The sequence below is a fragment of the Polypterus senegalus genome, chromosome 2, assembly GCF_016835505.1.
Source record: "Polypterus senegalus isolate Bchr_013 chromosome 2, ASM1683550v1, whole genome shotgun sequence".
Classification (NCBI taxonomy): domain Eukaryota; kingdom Metazoa; phylum Chordata; class Cladistia; order Polypteriformes; family Polypteridae; genus Polypterus; species Polypterus senegalus.
The window spans coordinates 194631817-194651623 of NC_053155.1; the positions used below are offsets into that span (position 1 = coordinate 194631817).

The 19807-nt window shown below is 39.7% G+C and overlaps 1 protein-coding gene across 11 annotated transcripts in view; it reads right to left on the reverse strand.

Annotated features, from left to right (window-relative positions):
* Positions 1 to 2200: 2200 nt before the first annotated feature.
* caska (calcium/calmodulin-dependent serine protein kinase a) overlaps positions 2201 to 19807 on the reverse strand; it is a 509789-nt gene continuing 492182 nt past the window's right edge. For all 11 annotated transcript variants that reach the window (XM_039745129.1, XM_039745125.1, XM_039745124.1 and 8 more), the window contains 5 exons: positions 15176 to 15256; positions 14988 to 15068; positions 14266 to 14468; positions 12732 to 12815; positions 2201 to 3428 (listed from right to left, as the gene is read on the reverse strand). In XM_039745129.1, the coding sequence (XP_039601063.1) occupies positions 3252 to 3428; positions 12732 to 12815; positions 14266 to 14468; positions 14988 to 15068; positions 15176 to 15256 (626 nt within the window). In that variant the 3' untranslated portion in view covers positions 2201 to 3251. The remainder of the gene's footprint in view (positions 3429 to 12731; positions 12816 to 14265; positions 14469 to 14987; positions 15069 to 15175; positions 15257 to 19807) is intronic.

Here is a 19807-nt window from a genome sequence, read left to right on the forward strand (position 1 = left end):
TCTGCTCATCCTGGCAGCCTGTAGTGTGTCGGTGATGCCAGTAGTTTATGGAGGTGCTGCAGAGCCAGTGAGATCTGTCATCTGCCAGGTCACTTTGTAACAGGCAACTGTCAACTTACCCAACTAAAATTGTCCATTTTGTGTTCTTTTTCAGGTTTGATCACTTTTTAAAGTTTACTTCCACAAAATGGAAAAAGGAATCTAAAGTGTGCACTGGTGCAGGTGACAAGACCCTCTGTGTAAAACCTGGAGGTTCCTTCTCAGAACATCAGCAGACGCACTGATCCTCACAAAAGCAACATGCTGCTTGCCGCTTCCTGCTCTCCGGCCCACGTTTCCATCAGCCTCGTCTTCCTCGTCCGGCTCTTGGCTGTCAGTCACTTTTGCGTTTGTTTATCTAAATGTATTTAGGAATAGCAGGTCAAGTAAAAGTAACATTTCAAGGTAAGTTAGACACTTTAGTTAAGATGGTCTTACGGCAGATGCACCACTGATGTCCGTCAGTTCTTCATTTTTTATTAACGTGTTTTAGTATTTTCTGAGGACAAAACCGCAGTGCACCCCTCAATGAAGGTTTTGTAAGTTGGAATTTACAAATTTCTCAACGCAGCTTGTTACACACAGTCAGTTGTCCTGTTCTCCTTGTGCTTGGGTATCTTTTATCACATAAAGAATTGAAGTCAGCAGCTTTAGGCAGCATATATGTTCTGAATTGTCTCCTGCATACAACACAGGCAACGAGAGTCACAAAAGGCCTCAGCCGTCCTACGCATGCGATTTCCCAGCAAACAGCACAGGGCCGCTGGCTCTTGCACCCGTGGATTAGAGACAGTTTCATCCTACAGGCAGGAGGCAGTCATAAGAACAGATACTGTGCGTGCTCTTGTAAGGAACGTGCATCACTGTGTTTCTTGTGTGGGTCTTTTCCTTGGTATTTATCATCCACCATCTTGAGGAGACATGATAGTATGTACTTCCATCTTCACATCACAGGAAACCAGAACTTGACGAAGGTGACATTAACTGGTCAATGAGGTCACATGCTTCTGTGCCTCAGGACCACAGTGAGCTGTTCTTCCTTTTTTGGTCTGCATGTCAGTCCAGTCAGGGACTTTGGAGCTACACACACGTCTTGCATCACAGCCTAATGGTTTCTGTTTCAGGCCACAGACCAGGGGAGCCTGAGCAGTCATGGGACGCCTGACACCATTGATCCCCCACCTCTGCTAGCACCGCATCCATTCTAACCAACCCTCACCCCACCGTTGTTGTCCCAACTAGGGTTATGGTGCCTGAGACAGCTGAAGAGTTTTCCTGTCGGTTCATTTTTGTTCTTGTGTTTATGGTTTTGAGCTCCTCGCAATATAACAGTGTAAACAGTTTCTGTGTGTATATATAAATGTTCACGTCCACAGTTGGTTTTTGGCTCACATGTTGCCTGCTGGTCACACATGTAAGCACTGATCAGCACACATTCTCCCAGTGCCTGTGTGCTTTACTGTTGACACTCCAGTATTCCTCCCACATCCTATAAACGGGTTGCGTGTTACTTCACGTTAATGGACGTCTCTCAGCTTGATCTTGTTGTGAGAGGAGTTACTATGCCCTGTGCCAATCTTCTCTTCAGCCCCAGAATTGCTTGTGGCCTTCTGCTTCTCCTGCCAAACCTGAACTGAATAAGGGGGTTCAGAAACCCGAGCCTCAGCCAGGGCCAGAGCGTAAGCTTTCCCTCTCTTAGCGGGTCTCAGGGATTGTAACACGCAGCGTACAGAGTGCCTTGTTCTTCAGTTTGTTTTCCCCGCCTGTCCTGATTTGGGCCTGCAGTCTCCAGCACAGTAGCAGGTTCAGAGAACTGACATTTAACAGAAAAACCTAAAGAGCTCGGCCAGAGCATTCAGAACATACCAGCCTGCTGAAAGCTCTTTGGCGTAGCAGGCTGTACCGAGCATTCATGTCTGTTAGTTTGTTAGTTTGTTGATTCTCTCTCTTCCAGACCCTCCAGTCGGCTGAATGCTCGGTAAATGTGCTGCTGCAGCCATCGTATTCAGAGAGTGAAAAAGAAACGAATAAAAAAAAAAAAAACGCTGGGCCCTCGGAGCAAAGAGAGGAACAACCTTAGGCCGTTCTAAAGGAAAAGCAGACAGAAGAGGATAAATGGTTTTATATATATTTAAATAATAAAAAAGATGAACCAAAGGCATTTTACTTGTTGAACACATAAAAGGAAATATATTTAAAAAAACTGTAGAGCTGCTTCTCATTTTCAGAGGAATTTACACAGGGCAATTGTGAAGTAAACAGTTTGTGATATACACAGCTTTTCGAATTGGACACACAAACTGGATCTTCTTCTTCTGCACAGTATTTACTTGCAAAATGTGCCCCCCTTTAAAACAATTACATACAGAATAAAAATCATCATTTTTTCTTCTTTTGATTAAGCTTAATTAAAACATTAATACTCTCAAACGACACACTTCTGAAATGGTGAACCTGGCAGAGTTTGTTTTTTCTTTTTTTTCTTTCCCCTTACATACAACAAATTAAAGTTGAGACAATTTACAAACACATCTCACTACATGATTAATAAAAATCAGTTGTTTTATAAATTTGCCCAAAATGCAAGGGATGTGCATAGGTTACAATTTATTTCCATAAAGATTTTGTTCCCTTGGGTGCGCCTCGATTTCCAACCTAATGGAATGTACTCCGCTGTAGATCACAGCAGTCTGACACTGAGAACACCAACAGCATGAGAGCTTGCGACTGTCCACATGCATGAGACCTCATTCAAATCTCTAAAACATTTACTGTAGGTGGTTTTTAAGGAGACAGCATCACAAAAGGGGGCCTGCACTGGCTTTGGGACTCCGATGATGGAGGGGGGGACGCCACAGTGGGGAACGTCTGTCTCAAAGGCAGAGGGAGGGGCTTTAAGGGTTATTCCATCTTATATTACAGAAATATCACAGACGCCCATAGGTTGTTTTCTCTTATAATTTAAAGTTTGTACTGGACATTTGGATACTGTCTCTTTAAAAATTCTCTATAAAATGTTGCCTCCTATCTATAAGGACATGACAATATTTAAAAATTGTATGCTATACTACATCTAGGTAGTCTGTAGGGGCCGAGACTGATTGACGTCAGGTCATTTACAACGAGGTTTTTCACTGTTTGAGGTGTATGTCTTCTGCTTTATTTTGCAGGGAATGATGAAGTTCCACAAAGATGCTTTTGAAGGGGGGGTCTCAATAGACCCAGGAAACAGGCACCCATTGTTGAGTGGTGCACACAACGTCAATCGCCTCTTCCAGGTGTCTGATGGTCTCATCAATCTCATTATTGATGATGGTAAGGTCAAAGTAGTGTGCATATGTTTTCTGCAAAATTTCCGATTCCTTCTGCAGCCTTTGAAGGGATTCATCCTGCAAGACAAAGTCCAGAAAGAAAACAAAACTCAGTGGTGCTGCTTGGTGTTTTTTATATACCGGTGGACTTGCACTCAAACTCCAGTAACGCCATTTTGTTAGGTTACATGAAGGCCAGCATCTTAAGTATGTATAGTGGTTTACATTTCTTTAGATTTACTGTATGGGGCGACTTACAAAGCAGACGGCCACAGTGATGACCAATTAAAGGGAAAGCCTGGGATTTCTTTAATGGAGGTGAAGGGGGCTGCAGTCCTATTATAAAGCCTTATAACTTACCAAACATGTCCATTTTTTAAGGCAAAAGCTGTTACCAAGTACTGATCTGCCTCTTTAGATTAAATGCGTATTACAAAAAAAAAAAAAAAAAGCATGTTTTAAGAAGGAAAAACAAAACAAAAAGCAAACCACCGTTGTAAGAGTCAGTCATTTTCAAAGGAGACCACCTTGCTTTCTTCTCCTGCAGCATCGTTTGGGGCCAGCGGCATGTAATTACCTCACAAGGCCATCACCAATTGACGCTAAATGTGGATGCCCTGAAGTGAATTGTTGCCTCTGTTCTGTAGACCACCAGGCATTAAAAACTGAAAAGGCCCACTCACAATTCCTAATGTTCTCTCACTTGTTTTTTGTTTTACAAAGACATCTACTCCTGCGGCTGGATTGATGATAAACATACATGTGCTTCATTGAGAGAGAATATTGTACTAACCCCTGGGGGGGGCGAGAGAGACGGCAGAATGGAGTGAGCCCCTTTATGCCAACATCTGGGGCCTCATGCATAACGCTGTGCGTAGAATTCACACTCTAACATGGCATAAGGACAAAAGCGGAAATGTGCATATGCACAAAAAAATCCAGATGCATAAATCTGTGCGTACACCAACTTCCACGTTCTTCTGCTCTATAAATCCTGGTCAGCGTGAAAAGTAACACACATGCACGCGCCTGCTGCCACTCCTCAACTCCTCCCAGAATTACGCCTCTTTGAATATGCAAATCAATATAAACAGCCCTTAAGCTCAGTTTTCTGTGAAAAGGCAATGGAAAAAGCACTGGGGTAAACAGAAGAATTTCAGCGAATACCAAGTGGAGGCAAAGAAAAACATACTATTTGTTGGTTTAAACAGTGGTATAAACAACAAAAGGAAGTTGATCGACTGACAGAGTGTCGGAGAAACTTGAAAGCTCAAGTTCACAAAGTTGCACAGTGCCCGAAATAAAAAAGAAGTTGTCAGATATCAGAAAAGGTGAGTTGTAGCCCACCGTACAGAGAAAAGAAGAAAAAAATAAGGACACAGTGAGAAAAAAGGTTGAAATGTCAACTTTAATCTTGAAATTTCCACTTTAATCACATAGTTTATTTTGTCATTAAAGTAGAACATCATAAACTTCATCATTAAATCGTTTACTAGTTTCTCAAATACCATTGTAACTAAAGTAGCACGTTAAATGCTTTGTTTTGTATTTGATCTTCTATATGTTCTGTGTGTGTAAATCACGACGTGCTTTTGGGCTTTCTCTTCCTCTGACAGGACACAGAATCCATTACATTCATGATATTACAGCTCTCTGAATAATTTAAATACTGAGATGTATACTTGATATCATTTTCATGATGACAGAAGTTAAAGCATGTTATTAAACATGGGAACACGGTGGTGCAGCGATAGTGACGAGCTGGTGCCCTGTCCAGAGACTGTTCCTGCCTCCTGCAAGATGCTTGCTGCGCTGTACACGACCTTCGATGAATTAATTTTATTGCAGCAGTACTGTCTCTTTCAAAATGTACTCACCCCTAATTCCTATCCCTCCTTTTCTTTCTTCAAGTAACCAAATTGCCACAAAATCAGCTCTGTAATAGACGTTAAGCCATCTGTAAGCTTAGAATGCCGATTCTTCAAAACTTTTAAGGAACATTGAAATATCTTCATAGTACATGTTCCATTATTCTATCTATCTATCCTTCCAGTGTCGTGCCAGCCCAGCAAACATAGATACAGCACAAGGTAGGATCAATCTGTGAACTAGCTAGCACTGTGACACCGTGTCCTCACATGTTTAATTATTACAAATATAGATTATTTAAATGATGTTAACATTTTTTTTTGTTTAATATAATAAACATATTTTGCTGCATTTCATCTTAAAAATGATATTGTCATCATATGTAAACACTCGCTTTATAAAGTGGTGCAGCTTGTACAATATTATAACTGTATCGCAAGTTTGCAGTAAGGTAATTGTACTTGTAAGTACAAACAGTTCTACAAGGAGCACTTGATGGACTGATTGATTGTGCTTATAGATCTTGGGATGAAACTGTTTCTGAACCGCAAGATCAGTACAGGAAAGGCTCTGAAGCATATGTCGTATGAGAGTGTCATATGAGAATGGCTGAGGCAGCATGTTCTTGATGCTGTATACCGATAATTCTCTTTACGATCAGATTGCGCACTCAGATACAGTGAGATAAATACTCTGACTGGTGCATTGAGAGTAACAATGCTAAAGCAGCTATGGTATTTGGAATAGTTTGACCATTCTGTGGACCATTATATTGTTACAGGTTAATTACAATCAGATGCCTTAAACTAATAAACAGTATGCGGTTAATTTCTGTGTATATGATAAAGCCGCGTCAGGGATGTGGATCTAAAAAAGAAAGGGAAACCAATCTGGAACAAAAACACTGCTTTGACACTGGGTGCTGGCAGTTTGCAAAATCGAGCGGAGAACTTGCGTATGCCAGGGTATGAGGTACCGTAGAAATGTGCGTGGCTTTATGCCAAGTTTGGGTTTTATACATCGTGATTTGAGCGTGGAAATGGGAGTACGCAACATTTTTGTGTGTACACATCGTTTATATATGAGGCCCTTGGTGAGGTGGCTCTGTGGTTTTCTTAAGCGTCCACTCCCGTCACATGAGCTCAGGGTCAGACGCAGTGAGCTTGTCGCTCTTCGCTGAAGGCCGCACATCAGGGAGTGCTGAGTCTGCCTCACAACGTCAGGGGCTGCGACACGTTCTTCCCGAGTATTTACGACATAATTACTATCACTGAATGTCAGCGAGTTTACTCACTTAGATACAATGGACTCGGTTCTTCTTCTTCATTTTTTTATTTATTAATTTTATCCTCAGTGCAACAATAATTTCTCATGCATTCAAATGCCAATAATTGCTTTTGAGACACAAATCTGCCCCATTGCACACTCTGCCCTTTTCATTATTTCATGGCCCACATGCTGAACACGCCACAGAAAACTGCAACATGAATGTGCTTTTGACCTTTCAAAATCTGAGGCTTTTATTAAAAATACAAGGCTGTGTGATCAGTTCTGTTTAGATTGATTGTTATTTGTACAAAGGAGAACAAAATGCTGCCACTCGGAGTGAATCTCGCTCTGTAGGTTATATGAAAGAATACTACAGAATGTAAAGGGCAAAAATTAAGCACAATTTAGGACAAAATAATCATATCTATTATTACGAGCCATGGCAGAACAGAACTGCAGAAGCAGAATGCAATTTGGGGGCCAGGGGGCTTGTCAGGATGCCACAACTCCATCTCTGAGCAGACAAGCAAAAAGAAAATGCAATCTTACCTGAAGAAAAAAGTTACAGGAGTCCATGATAAAGGAATTATTTCTAGTGTCCTACAGTAAATGCGGAAGGCATAATGTCTCCAATCAAAACCTCTGCTACTTCAAAGGTGACACATTTGGTGAGTTTTAAGGCTTTTTCATTTGCCTGTGGACCTGGTTTTCCAGCCCCATTGTAAACTGCACAAACAGACAAGGCGCCTTTAAAATGTCTAAAATATACTTCACTTTAAAACGCAGTTTTATGTGGCAAAGTAATACACACTATGACTGTGAAGAAATAACTTCCGACTAGAAGGTGGCACAAACCGATGGTGGTGGTGCAGAACTGGAGCCCCTCGTTTTTTTCCATTCATTTCATCACTCATAGTGGAGTGGAGTTAGCAGATTTTTGATCTTAACCCTTGCTAAAACATTTTAAAAAGTGCCCGCATTCTTAGATTTTAAGAAGCAAAACATTTTAGGGTAAACAACCTACTATGCGGACACAGGACAGGATGTCTTTACATTTTGCAGGAACATTTTCTCCCTGCAACTGAAATGTTTAAGAAATGGCTTGTATATTTATTAATATCACATGATGCCGTCTGCTCTTTAATAAGCTAAAAATCACATGCGAGGTTTACTGAGTAACAAGACACCAAACCTCACTGAAAATTCACTTCTGCATTCTCGGGCTCTGTGCTTTTTATTTTTTTAATATCTTAATGAAGCACTGGAATATTTGAGCAGGGCTTTAAATCTTTAACTAAAACTAAGAACACACAATATTGGATCAAAAACACACACTGCTACAACTACAGAAGACTAAGTGGTTTATTTCTAGGAACACAAGATAATCTTATGGAATGAATTCTTTTCCCACACAGAAGGTCCGCACAATGGACAGTTGCTTCTCATGGCCATCCATGAACACACATCAGGGAGATCTATAGTACAACACACACACTACAGTGGCACTAACACAGTAGCTGCCATACTTACTGGTAACTTTCTGCACCACCTGGGAAGCTGAGCAAAATGAAACGGAATGCAAGAAAATAAAAAGGGGAATGCAAAAAAAAAAAAAAACATAAAGCAAACCTAAAGACAATAATGAGAAGAAACTGGGCCACAAGGACGGTGAATTGAAAACCCCGTAAACTAATAATGGCACGGAGAACGTGTCCCTCAAGCAGGGCAGGGTCTGGGGTCGATTGTACCTTCTAAAGGCTTCCTTATGGCAGGGAGGTAGGAGGGAACACTTAAAGCTTTGCCCACCATCATGAAGTGTATATTATAGTTTTCCATTTGTAAGTTAAGCTGTCCAAAATCACTTGTAACAGACAGAAAAAGAGGAAAAGGCAGGATCTATTTTTTTTAATAAGTTGTACCACAGCATTTGGGTATTTCTTAGTCATTGGCAGTGGCTCACATCTGTACTGCGCTGACTGGTCTCCTCTCAGCTCTCTGTTATGTCCATTGGTCACATAAGAATATACACAGTAAAATGCCTCCGGTTTTATTAATAATATACTGCATATGGCACAAAAAAGCAGACCCTTATGTCATAGGAGTGCTTGGCAATGCCTGCTTCAGTAACACCGCGCCAGGATAATGAGCTCTGCTGCCTGTAAGGAAACAGATATCTGAATTTCATATTTTGATTCAATAAGGTTAGTTTTGTCTCCACAGTGATTTATGTTTTATTTGTTGGATAAGACCAAGAATACATATTCGATGATTACAACTGTTTAAAATTTTAAATTTGTCTTCATCTTCTCTTTGCCTTTCTTATTTACTGATTTTCTGAGGAGCTGTGAGGGGGCTGAGCACTTTTGCAGACATTTTATTATATGCTTGTTTGAGGCCTTCAGTGTTTGGATGTTGTTATTATTATGACTAATTATTTATTTGTTAATGCATATTATTTCCTTTTGTTTCACATTTTCTTCAAGTTATTTAGTTCTGTTATCCTGTTACGCATTGGCGTAGATTTATGATTTGAGCCATACAGGAGCTTTCATGTTGGCAGATGTCAAGTGTTTGGGGCATTTCCTGCTAAAGGAGGTGGTCTTCACAAACAGCATCCATGATAGCTGCCCTTGTCGTATGGTCCAACAGACCAGTCACTGCTTAACAGCTGCAGGCATTCACAGTTGGCATCTGGAAAGTGAAGTTAAGTGCTGCAGGTGTTCATGGGTTTGTTTGAGCAATTTGGGACATTTTATGTGCTGTTTGTTCAATATGGCATCCCAACAGTAAACACGACTGAGATTCATTCTTTCTTTCTTTCTTGGGGCATTTCTTAGGTTAAGAAACTCATTATTAAGTTCTGGGAATTTATGGCTTAATTTAACATCTCTGACTAAATCTAACAGTGTGGCTTGAATTCCTCAACAAAAATACAAAGTCTTATAAAGAAATGCAATTTTGTAACTGCCTTGATAGGAAGAAGTAAGAATTATTTAAGCGTGAACTGTCAGCTGGTGGCCACTAGATGCCACTGTTCATGTGAAGCTGTTTAACAGGGTGTTGTATTTTCTCGTGTTACATTCACTGGGGGCTCCAAACACTGTGCAGGTATTAAAGAGGGCACAACAGGGACACATGCACAGAAACAGCAGCCCAGTAAATAACCCTGAGTAAAACAAATATCACTGGGATTAAACACCAGATAAACAGAAGAACCACAACAATTTAGGTTAGCACAAGTAAACAACAAAGATTACAACAAAAAACACACCAAATATACAACTGCTGAGGCGCATGCAAGAAACAAACAAAGGCCTAACTTCACACTTCAGAAAACACCTCACTTGGCCAGAAAACAGAGATGAACATTAAGCATGGCTGTGACACAATGATATGTAAACACAGTACAAAATTAACTGCGTGAAATGACAGTGTCTGGATCCCAAATTTTTTTTTTGCAAATTCCAAATGCACTTCCAAGAGCAGCTGATGGCAAAGTCATGAAGTGGGCCCGAGTTGGTCTGAAAGACACAGTGAAACTGCGGCTTGACCAGGATGCACACATCAAAAGTGATGTGCAGTGGCTCCCAAAACCAAACACTTTTGATGATGGCCTTCTGTCTGCCAGGCCTGAAAATGGCATGGAGGGCAAGGCAACATTCTTATGTGCTTTACTTTTGTCAATATGCAAAACGACCTGATGAACATGAAGTCTGACGGCAGTGCTTCTCTCATTTCTGTGAAGTGCAGGACCACTTTTATGTTTTGATATATAAGCTGTTGCCTTGGCTTTACGAGTTGCTGTAATACTGAAAGTTGGGCCATCGCCCCAGTCTGAGGTCACATGCACTCTGGAGCAGGTTTTCTTCAAAGACCTTTTTATATATGGCTGTCCTCATCCTTCCTTAATTCTAAACAGTCTCCCTGTCCCTGGTTAGACTCACCTGATCTGTGCCACCCCACAGTTTTTTCACAGAGGTTTACAGAGAGTTCCTTGGACTTCATGACTTGGCTCTTGTCATGGTGTGCAGTGAATATTGTGAGACCTGATATACACAGGTGTGTGCCTTCCTAAACTATCCAACCAGGTGGACTCCAATCAAGTTCTAGAAACATCTCAAGGATAATTTATGCAAGCAGGATGCAGGCCTGAATAACGTAATAAATGAGAGATGTCCGGTTTTGATTTTCAGTTATTTTGTAAACCTTTCTGAAAACATCTCTTCACTTTGTCATTATGGGTAGATTTCTTCTTTTAATTTATGAATTTTTGTCTGAACTTGTGAATTGGCATTTAAAGTTGAAAACTCCTAATGGTCATTTTAAAATACAAAAGTATAAGCTGTGTTTTGCTGCAGAGCTCCGATATTTTTGTTTTAATGTGCTCAGTAATTTTAATTTTAGGACAGGAAGTTCAGAAAAAAATGTTGAGTCAGTTATTCCTCAAAACTAGCACTTGAAAAGAGGAAGAAATGAGAAACTCTTAACAAATGAAATATAGTACAAAAGGTCGAGCTGGAGGAAGTAAGGATAAAGACTTGCTGAATGAGTTGGTGGTCATGAACTTCTGTAATTTGTTTGGTCTGCCATGTTCTGATAAGCTGTAGCAATTAGCGTTTGACGTTTAAACTCTTCAGCCAATCATAATATATTACTTTTACGAATGATATGCCATCCGCACACTGATGCTGACTTAATTTTGGAAATGGAGGGCTTGCTTCCTACTCGCATAGCGTGTTTTAGGACACTTTCCCTTTAAGTGTAATGAAGCAGTGAAGAACTGTTTTTACAGAATCCAGAACCAGTCAATCTATATTCCAATAACCCCAATTGCTTTACTTCCACACTTTATAAGATCTGCTATCATAGGCTTACAAGTACTGCCACGCAAAGTCTTTTCTTAATGTGTAGGACCTTAAAAAGCTTGTTCATTCCTTGGTTTCAAGCTGAATTTACTGGCACAACTGCCTCCGATTGTTTACTAAATGACAATCATTTAAGAATAACTGGAACTAAGGGACAATTATACATTTCTAGTCTGTAAGTCACCTACTTAAACTCAAATTTACAGTGAACTTTTGACAAATAAACCTGCGAATGACTCCGTCTAGAGCTTATACAATTACATGGCACTGGTCTGCTTAGAATACCAAAAGTAAATCAAACTTGAGAAAGTCTAAAATTGGCTCCTTCTATTGTGCAATAATTGGTCGGCAGTTGCTGAGGTTTTGTGCAGTCCCTTTTTCTTCTTGGTGTTGCTGCCATTTTGATGAAGTTATCCATCCTGATCATGGGAGGGGTGCTCGAGTAGCGATTGACCTTTGTTAAATTCTACTAGAGTCTGCTGTGGCTTTCTGGGTCTGCCCATGTAGGAGGCTGGCGTAATGTACTTTGGATCAGGGGACAAATTCTGTCTTTCATCTTCATTGCTGTGTGCTGACTGATATTTAGGATGCTTTACAGATCTGGTTTATATAAAAACATTGTGTGCATTTTTCATTTATATACACATTGCATGGCACTTTTAATTTAATTGTACGTTTAGCAGTTTACAGCTCAGGTCTGTAAGTGTGGGCAGAACTTTAGGACTAAAGTGAAATTTCACTTAAATTTGGTTATTGCATTAGGCTGAGAATATCCTGTGTGTGGGGAAAATGGGGTATACCCTGTTATGCCTACTGTTCTTCTGCGAGGCAGCTTTATTAACTGAGCCCGCCTTGTAGTTTAAATACGTAAAAGTCTAAATGCTAATAAGGCATCTGCAGCACTTCTCAGCAGCACCAGCACACATGAAAAACATGAGGGGGATTCACAGGTAGAAAAACTACATTTCAGTCTGGCCGGGGTGTCCGTTTCTTTATGTAACTACTAATCACTGGTCTTGGGCAGGCCCTACTGGCAATGCTCACGGCTCATGCTTCTGTGTTTTGATAGACCTGAACAGAAGTGATACTCGACATAGAAAGTAACACATTGTTGATGAAATTTTGGAGGTAATTCTTTAGCATCATGAGATCATCAAAATGATTCATCTATGAGCATTCTTCTGGATGTGTTACTGTGGTGGCCTGAAATCTCCATTGCTGAGAGTCTGCAAAAGAATTAGCCGGTAATAACGGGGCGGGGGGGTCTGGGTGGACAAACATTCTTTCAAATGCAGTTGATCTGACCACACTGAGGAGCATCGTGAGCTGCTAATCAGATTATTTTACAGAATATTAGAAACATCATCTTAGTTCTCACCTCATTAATGCCAGGAGTTATGGTGGGAGCAGCGATGAAAACTACGTAAGGGGCAAATTCAGCTGTTCTGAGAACTTTCAGGGCCTAAGAAAACAAAGAATGCAGATTTAAAAGACAAAAAAAGCAAGCAAAAATCTCATCAAAGTAAACATACCCGAACAAAGGAATAGAATCACTGCTGAGAACCTCTAAGCAGGCATTTTAAAAGTAGCACACTTTTTTGTTTCTCCAACAGAGCAGCATCTTTAATTGAATATACAAATAAAAACAACAAAGAATGCAAATGGTGACATCATGGTGCGTTGCAGTGCTCTCCGTTTTTACATTCACAGGCCCATGGCACTACACCGGCACACATGGGCTGTGGGGGTCCAAACGACGTGTGGCACACCGGTACCTTCAACTGAAAACTCATCATTCTTGCTTCAGCTTTTACCAAAAAACCAAGTGCAGTAACCTCAACTGAGAGCAGCAGCCCACTTCCACGTGTCAGACTTTCATGTGATTAGTCTCGAGGAACAATAGTAGTGATGACATCAAATTCAAGTCTCCAGAAATGTTTTCAGAAGGCCCACTTGGTTCGAGGGGCCTGGGTAAAGGGAGAACGTTTAGGAAACAATTTCGTTTAATACATAGTTTTTGATTAAAAAAATAAGCCTGACTTCATTTAACCTTTTAATGTTATCACCATAAAAACAAAGCACTGAAACCCAAATGTAACTCTTTAGCCTTAAAAGAACAACAACTTATTTTTTGTATAGTGCTCTTGTCTGAGTGCAGGTACAGAGCACTATGATAAAATATGCAGATCTGTTAAAGCACACTGACAGCAAAGTAGAAACTGATTAAACATAAATGGAAACCAACAATATCTGTCTATTAATTAACTTATTAAGTAAGTATGGCTGGTCAACACATCTTAATACAAAGCAGTATTGTATTGACCCCTAACTGTGGTACCTGTTGGTGGTAGCTTTACAGTACTGAGATTTATTTAAGGCTGCACAGCACAACAGCACTGGAAAAGCACCAAAACCCCACATTTAAAATGGCTAGGTACCAGCATTTTGGGATTTTCCATACCGGAAGTCTATTTCACCTGTCCTCTCAGTCCCTCAGATCCATCCCACTGCTTATCGGTTCAATGCAATCGGCACTTCACATGGGAATACCCTCTCCTTCAATGACTGCCCACTTCAGGCCCTTATGCTGTCAAGAGGGAAAAGGTGTGTAGTGTGGCACACCAGGATGGTTGGGTATGGGTTGGGGTTTTCTGCTATTTGCTTCAGAACCATTTAAGTACCCGTGCTAAGGTCTGAGATCTGGTATCAATACCAAAATTCTAATTTTATTATTAATGTTATATATATATATATATATATATATATATATCTCCTGTCAGTTTTCAAATAATCTACCAGTCTACAAATACTACCAGTTTTGTTAGTTCACAGTATTGTAGTTTTCTGGAAGAGCATCAGCAGAGAGAGAGCAAGTTAACAGAAAGGTGGAATATGAAAGTGAGCAGCCATACCTGGGGTTCAACATCCAAAATTGCTATAAGTCCCTGTTCATGAATCTTGCGTATTGTTTCTAGTCTTGTGCCATACATGGCATCTTCATGACTACCATATTCCAAGTAATCATTATTTGAGATGTCCTGCATCATCTGATCATGTGATACAAAGTAGTAGTTTTTCCCATTTTCTTCATCTTTCTTTGGAGGTCTTGTTGTGTCTACAAACAAACAACGCAATTTTGGGGCAATGAAAAAGACACGATATACCGAGTGTTCAGACAGAGTTCACGCAAATACACTTAGCACACATGTCAGAACCGTACAAGGGCAACACAGTGCAGAGCTCGGCTCACGAGATGGGCCCGGTTTTTGGGTTAATGTGAAAAAGCAGCCCCGGAGTAACAGAGCAGAGACCCCTGTGGACTCCGTTTAATTTTAATATTAAATCTTAATGGCCCTTAAAAAGCAGAAGCCCTTGAAGTTTCTGGCAGGCACTAAACTACAAAACACTTGTGACACGATTACACTCTGCCTTTACAAAAACAAGAAATAATCATCAACAGTAAAACAAAAAGTATTTAATGAAGTACTAACAAACTTCCTAATAAGTTCCGCCTGGTATGAGTCAGCTATGCACTTGAATACACATCAGGACTCAGAAGTACACCTTAGTGTCTTACAAGGGATTTTAACACTCAAACTGATTTGCAAAAAACATAAATATGAGTTCCACTTACGAGGAATTGGGTATGCAAATCTGTCTGGATGTTTTGTGATGAGTGTGTTCTTAATGTGTCTTCTACCAACACCGTGAGCACCTGCAGCAACAAGATTAGTCAAGTTTGGTGTTTTAAAACCCTCAACAAAAGCATAAAATTAATACAACTCAGTGAAAGAGGAAATCTCAGTATCAAAGAAAAAGTACCTAATAAGACAAGAGTTTTCCTTTTGAAGGCAGGCAGTTTCACTACTTCTTCATATGTGACGAGGTCTAATTGGTCGAATACTGTTAGGAAAAAATAAAAGCAACAAGGTAACTGGCAGGAACCTTTAGACTGGAAGGCTAAAGACCAAAACATAGTGGACATATGGCTGAACAGGCCTTAAAGTAACAAGGAGGACAGACAGAGAGATCAAGTAACAATCATAGATAGAGAGAAGGGCAATTCATTAAATGTGTTTTATATATATTATACCATATCTGACTGATCAGTGATATCTAAAAATGTCAAAATATGGGCAGGTCGTATGTGTTTTTTATATCTACTGTATGTGGGCTGTTTTCTAGATTTTTATACATCACTCAGTATAACAATATAATAAAATAATGGAGAATTAAATTACACATGCATTTTTTTCATCAAAATTGAGTCTGATCAAAACACCACCCCTGCTTTATTAGAGCTTCCTTTTCTCAGCAGGCTGTACAATTTATATCTTGAACAATACACTGGAAATAACTTTTTTTCCTCCCCAATCTTTATTGCTTAACTGAAAATAAATTACAAAACAGAGCAGTGGAAATAAAGCTCTCAATTTGAACTTTTATTTTAGAGATGATATAATATAATGAAGTTGTAAAGTTTCAATAACTATATACTTTTTTTTTTTATTAAAATCTAGAAGACTGCTTAAAGTACTGCATATATCTACCCAGTAACTACAGTGCTTGTTCAGTTATTCAGTACTATAAAAAATAAAGAGGCTAAAGTGTAGGAAGCTGGAGCACTGCCATACGGTTTTAGATAGATAGATAGATAGATAGATACTTTATTAATCCCAAGGGGAAATTCACAATATATATAGCACCTTGTGATTTTGAACAGCATCCAATGAAGTATTAAAATTTTCTTAGTTTTACCACCACCTCTTAATATATAAATACATACACACATTGTACATTATCTGTAAATACACACTTAAACTACACATATTTTTTTAACTAATGATATATTTATATTGGAGTACTGCGGGGTCAGGGAGACAAAGGCAGCTAACTTGTGGTTGATACCCTAACCAATAAAGCTGATATTCACAACTAATAATATCAAAAATGTTTAGTGTAAGTTAATAAACACACCATGCAAAAGAAATGTTAACTTTCCCTCTTAATTGACCTTATAATGAAAGTCTGTAGTTCAGTTTTTATTACTTTATTTTAGCTCTAATTTAGAAAGATGTAAGCAGTTTTTGTTCTATATGAATTGTAGTACAAAACATGTTTCAATTAAAGGAATATTTCACCTAAACTTCAAAACTATCTAACCTTTCAACAACACTGAACGCGATCTGTGGAGTAAACAGAGGTTTTTAACTGAGTTTGTTCTTCGCCCCCCGTATTTCCCAGACTGCTCCCCACAGCCCTACACATTAGCACACTGTAAACAGCATGGTGAAGTCCCACATGAAAAAGTGTGGGGGCCACTAAAGCAAATGTACGTGGCACTTGCTTACAGAGCGATTGGTTTGACTTTCTTGTTTAATTCTTCCATCATCCTTAAATCGCATCTATCAAAACATTAGGCAAAGAGCTCAGAGAGCTTATGTTAAGCTATCGATTGACTCTTGACATTATCAGCTTTTGGCGACTATCCTTCTCTGCTGAATTCCTCTACTGTCAGCATATTCAGTTATTCATTTTTTTAAAGCCATTTTATTACAAAACAGCATCAAGTGGGAGAGGGAGCCTACTTCAAAAGCAATGGAAAGCACAAAATTCAAACAAGTCATTTTTCAGTTTCTAAATGAAACTGAAAACTACTCAAATGAGTTTGTTGGGACTGCTTCTTTTAAATGCAGATACCAAAAGCAGAATAATCAGTTTAATAAAATATAAAGCAACTTTATGTGCTAGAGCTGAGGCAAGACACGGCTCAAAACCAAAAAGAGCCATTATAGACTTTAAACTGACATGTCACTTTGTTAATGGCTCCTTTTGTACTTTGCTATTCCTAAACCCTCCTGTGCATCCGGACGGTGTCTGGGCGTGTGGGCTGAAGGTCCTTTAGCTTTGTTGGCCGCTGCTGCCTGAGCTTCGAGTGATGCGTTCAATGAGTGCTGGCTGAAGTAAAGGACAAGTGAGACGCAGTTGCTTGGCCGCCCAGAGCTGACATAGGGTTTGGCTCTGCTCCCTCAGTAAAATACTCATGTTGAGCTGCTGCCAATTGAAGTCAGGCTCACAAAAGACTCCATCTTTTCCATCATTCCAAAGAAGCCAAGGGGGTACATTAGCTTTTCTTGAAAAATGTATTAGTAATAAAGTTAATTGTTACTTTGTCAAACTGCACAACATCTTTTATTTTTCTGAATAAGATGGCTGTATTGACATTTTGGTGTTCTACAGATTACAAGTTATGCATTATTTGAAAGACATCATTGTCAGGCAAGAAAAATTGTAAAAGAAAATTGAAGCAGACTTATTATGGCTTCTGCTAATACACATGTGTGTCAAGCTAAGAAATGGAGTAACACGTTGGGTATCCATCATAGGCAGCACGTACTGTCTGCATGTTAGACATTTATTATACTCCCTTTTAACATGATGTGAAACAACAGCAACAGCACATTTCAAATGTTTCATAGCACAGTTAATAAAATGTTTAAAGATTCTTAATAGCTGGTTTATAATGGATACCTAAAAAATGTGACCAGAAAAAGTTTAGGGAAGTCATGTATTTTGGTGAATTATTTTTTTGGTTTCAAATATACAATACCTTAGCATTAAGTACAGTACAACCTCAAAGTAAAAAAAAAAAAAAACAATATATTTGTACAAACATGTGAATTCCCCTTGGGATTAATAAAGCATCTATCTATCTATTGTGGTGCCCGGCCGGGACACCCAGGAGGACGAGAGGACCTCCAGACCGCGAGGGGGCGTCCGTCCTGGTTATGTTGGAGGCCTCAGGTAAAGGGCTTGGAAGCCCAGCCCTGTAGGGACCCGTGGCCACCGCCAGGCGGCGCCCCAGTGCCTGATTATCCCGGGAGCCCGGCACTTCCGCCACACCAGGAAGTGCGGGGAAGACTTTGGAGGACACCTGGAGAGCTGCCGGGAGGACAGCCGGCACTTCCGCCACGCTGGGGCGTGGCCAAGGGAAGAATGCCGGGAACACCTGGTGCTCGTCCGGGAATCATATATAAGTGGCCGCCTCCCTTCAGTGAGCAGTGGATGTCGGGTGGAAGTGGACAGAGCTGGAGAGAGGACTGGAGGCTGCCAGGAAAGAAAGGCACAGAGACTGTGAGCCCTGGACTTGGGGTTTTGGGTTGCACGTAATTTGTAAATAGTGTAAATAAATAGTGTGTGGTGGAACTATGTTGTCCGTCTGTGTGTGTCCCGGTCAAAGTTCACACTCACTATCTATCTATCTATCTATCTATCTATCTATCTATCTATCTATCTATCTATCTATCTATCTATCTATCTATCTATCTATCTATCTATCTATCTATCTATCTATCTATCTATCTATCTATCTATCTATCTATCTATCTATCTATCTATCTATCTATCTATCTGTGTATACATCACATCTCCAAATCTGACAGTGCCTGGCACTGTTATTTTATTGTATAAAATTTTATATTTAACCCTGACAAATGGGAAAGAAGGGATGGGAAAAACAAACCTGAAATCAAATACAATTATCTGGTTTATGTAGGTAGCATTATCATTTAAAACATGGAAAGCAAATAAATACTTAAAGAGTTATAAAAAGAAAAATAAGGACAACAAGGAAATAAGCAAAATAGCATCATCACTCAATATGTTACTTACATGCAGAGAAGCCATTGGGAGGAAGACAGCATGAAAAATGTACAGGGGGGTCATTGAGATATGATTCAAATACATCAGTTAATAAAATAAAGAAAAATGAGAACATTAAAGCTGACATGCACTTCAAATGACACAGCAAAACAGAACATCACACCAATTGTAAAACACTCAGATAAGCTGACAGTTCAATGCTGCAAACATGCTTTTTGTAAAACGTGTCTTTCTGGTCTCTCTTGCCCACTGTGCTGACGAGACATGCCGGCTGAGCACACCAAGACGAGGACATGCAGGGGCAGCTCAGGGGAGGCCAGTGACTACAAAGCAAACCCATCTCCCGCCATTTCTCCAGATCACGATGAACACATTTTCTAAACTTTGCTCTTTCAGACTGTAGTATTATGCTAAACATAATAAAGAACACACAGGTATATATTCTGACATCAGATATTTAAATTTATTAAAAAAGGATAAATGGTGACTTATGACCAAGAAACGTTGTTTCATAAGTTCAATGTGCTGTGCAACTGGTCTGCACTTGTACATAAATGTCAGCAAATGCGTGCTGCTGAATGAGGGATGGACGGGGCTGACTAAAAGTGAGACTTATGAGCACCGTTTGGTTATTTATATTTTGGGCAGCATTCTAGGCATGTGAAAAAATAAGCTGTGAATTTTGAAATGTCTACAATAGTTCTATCTGCGACAAAGCCACACTTTAAAGAGGTCTCATTTCCTGCTAGTTTCCTGTTCTACATTTTATAAATTAAGATAAGTCATCCCTTC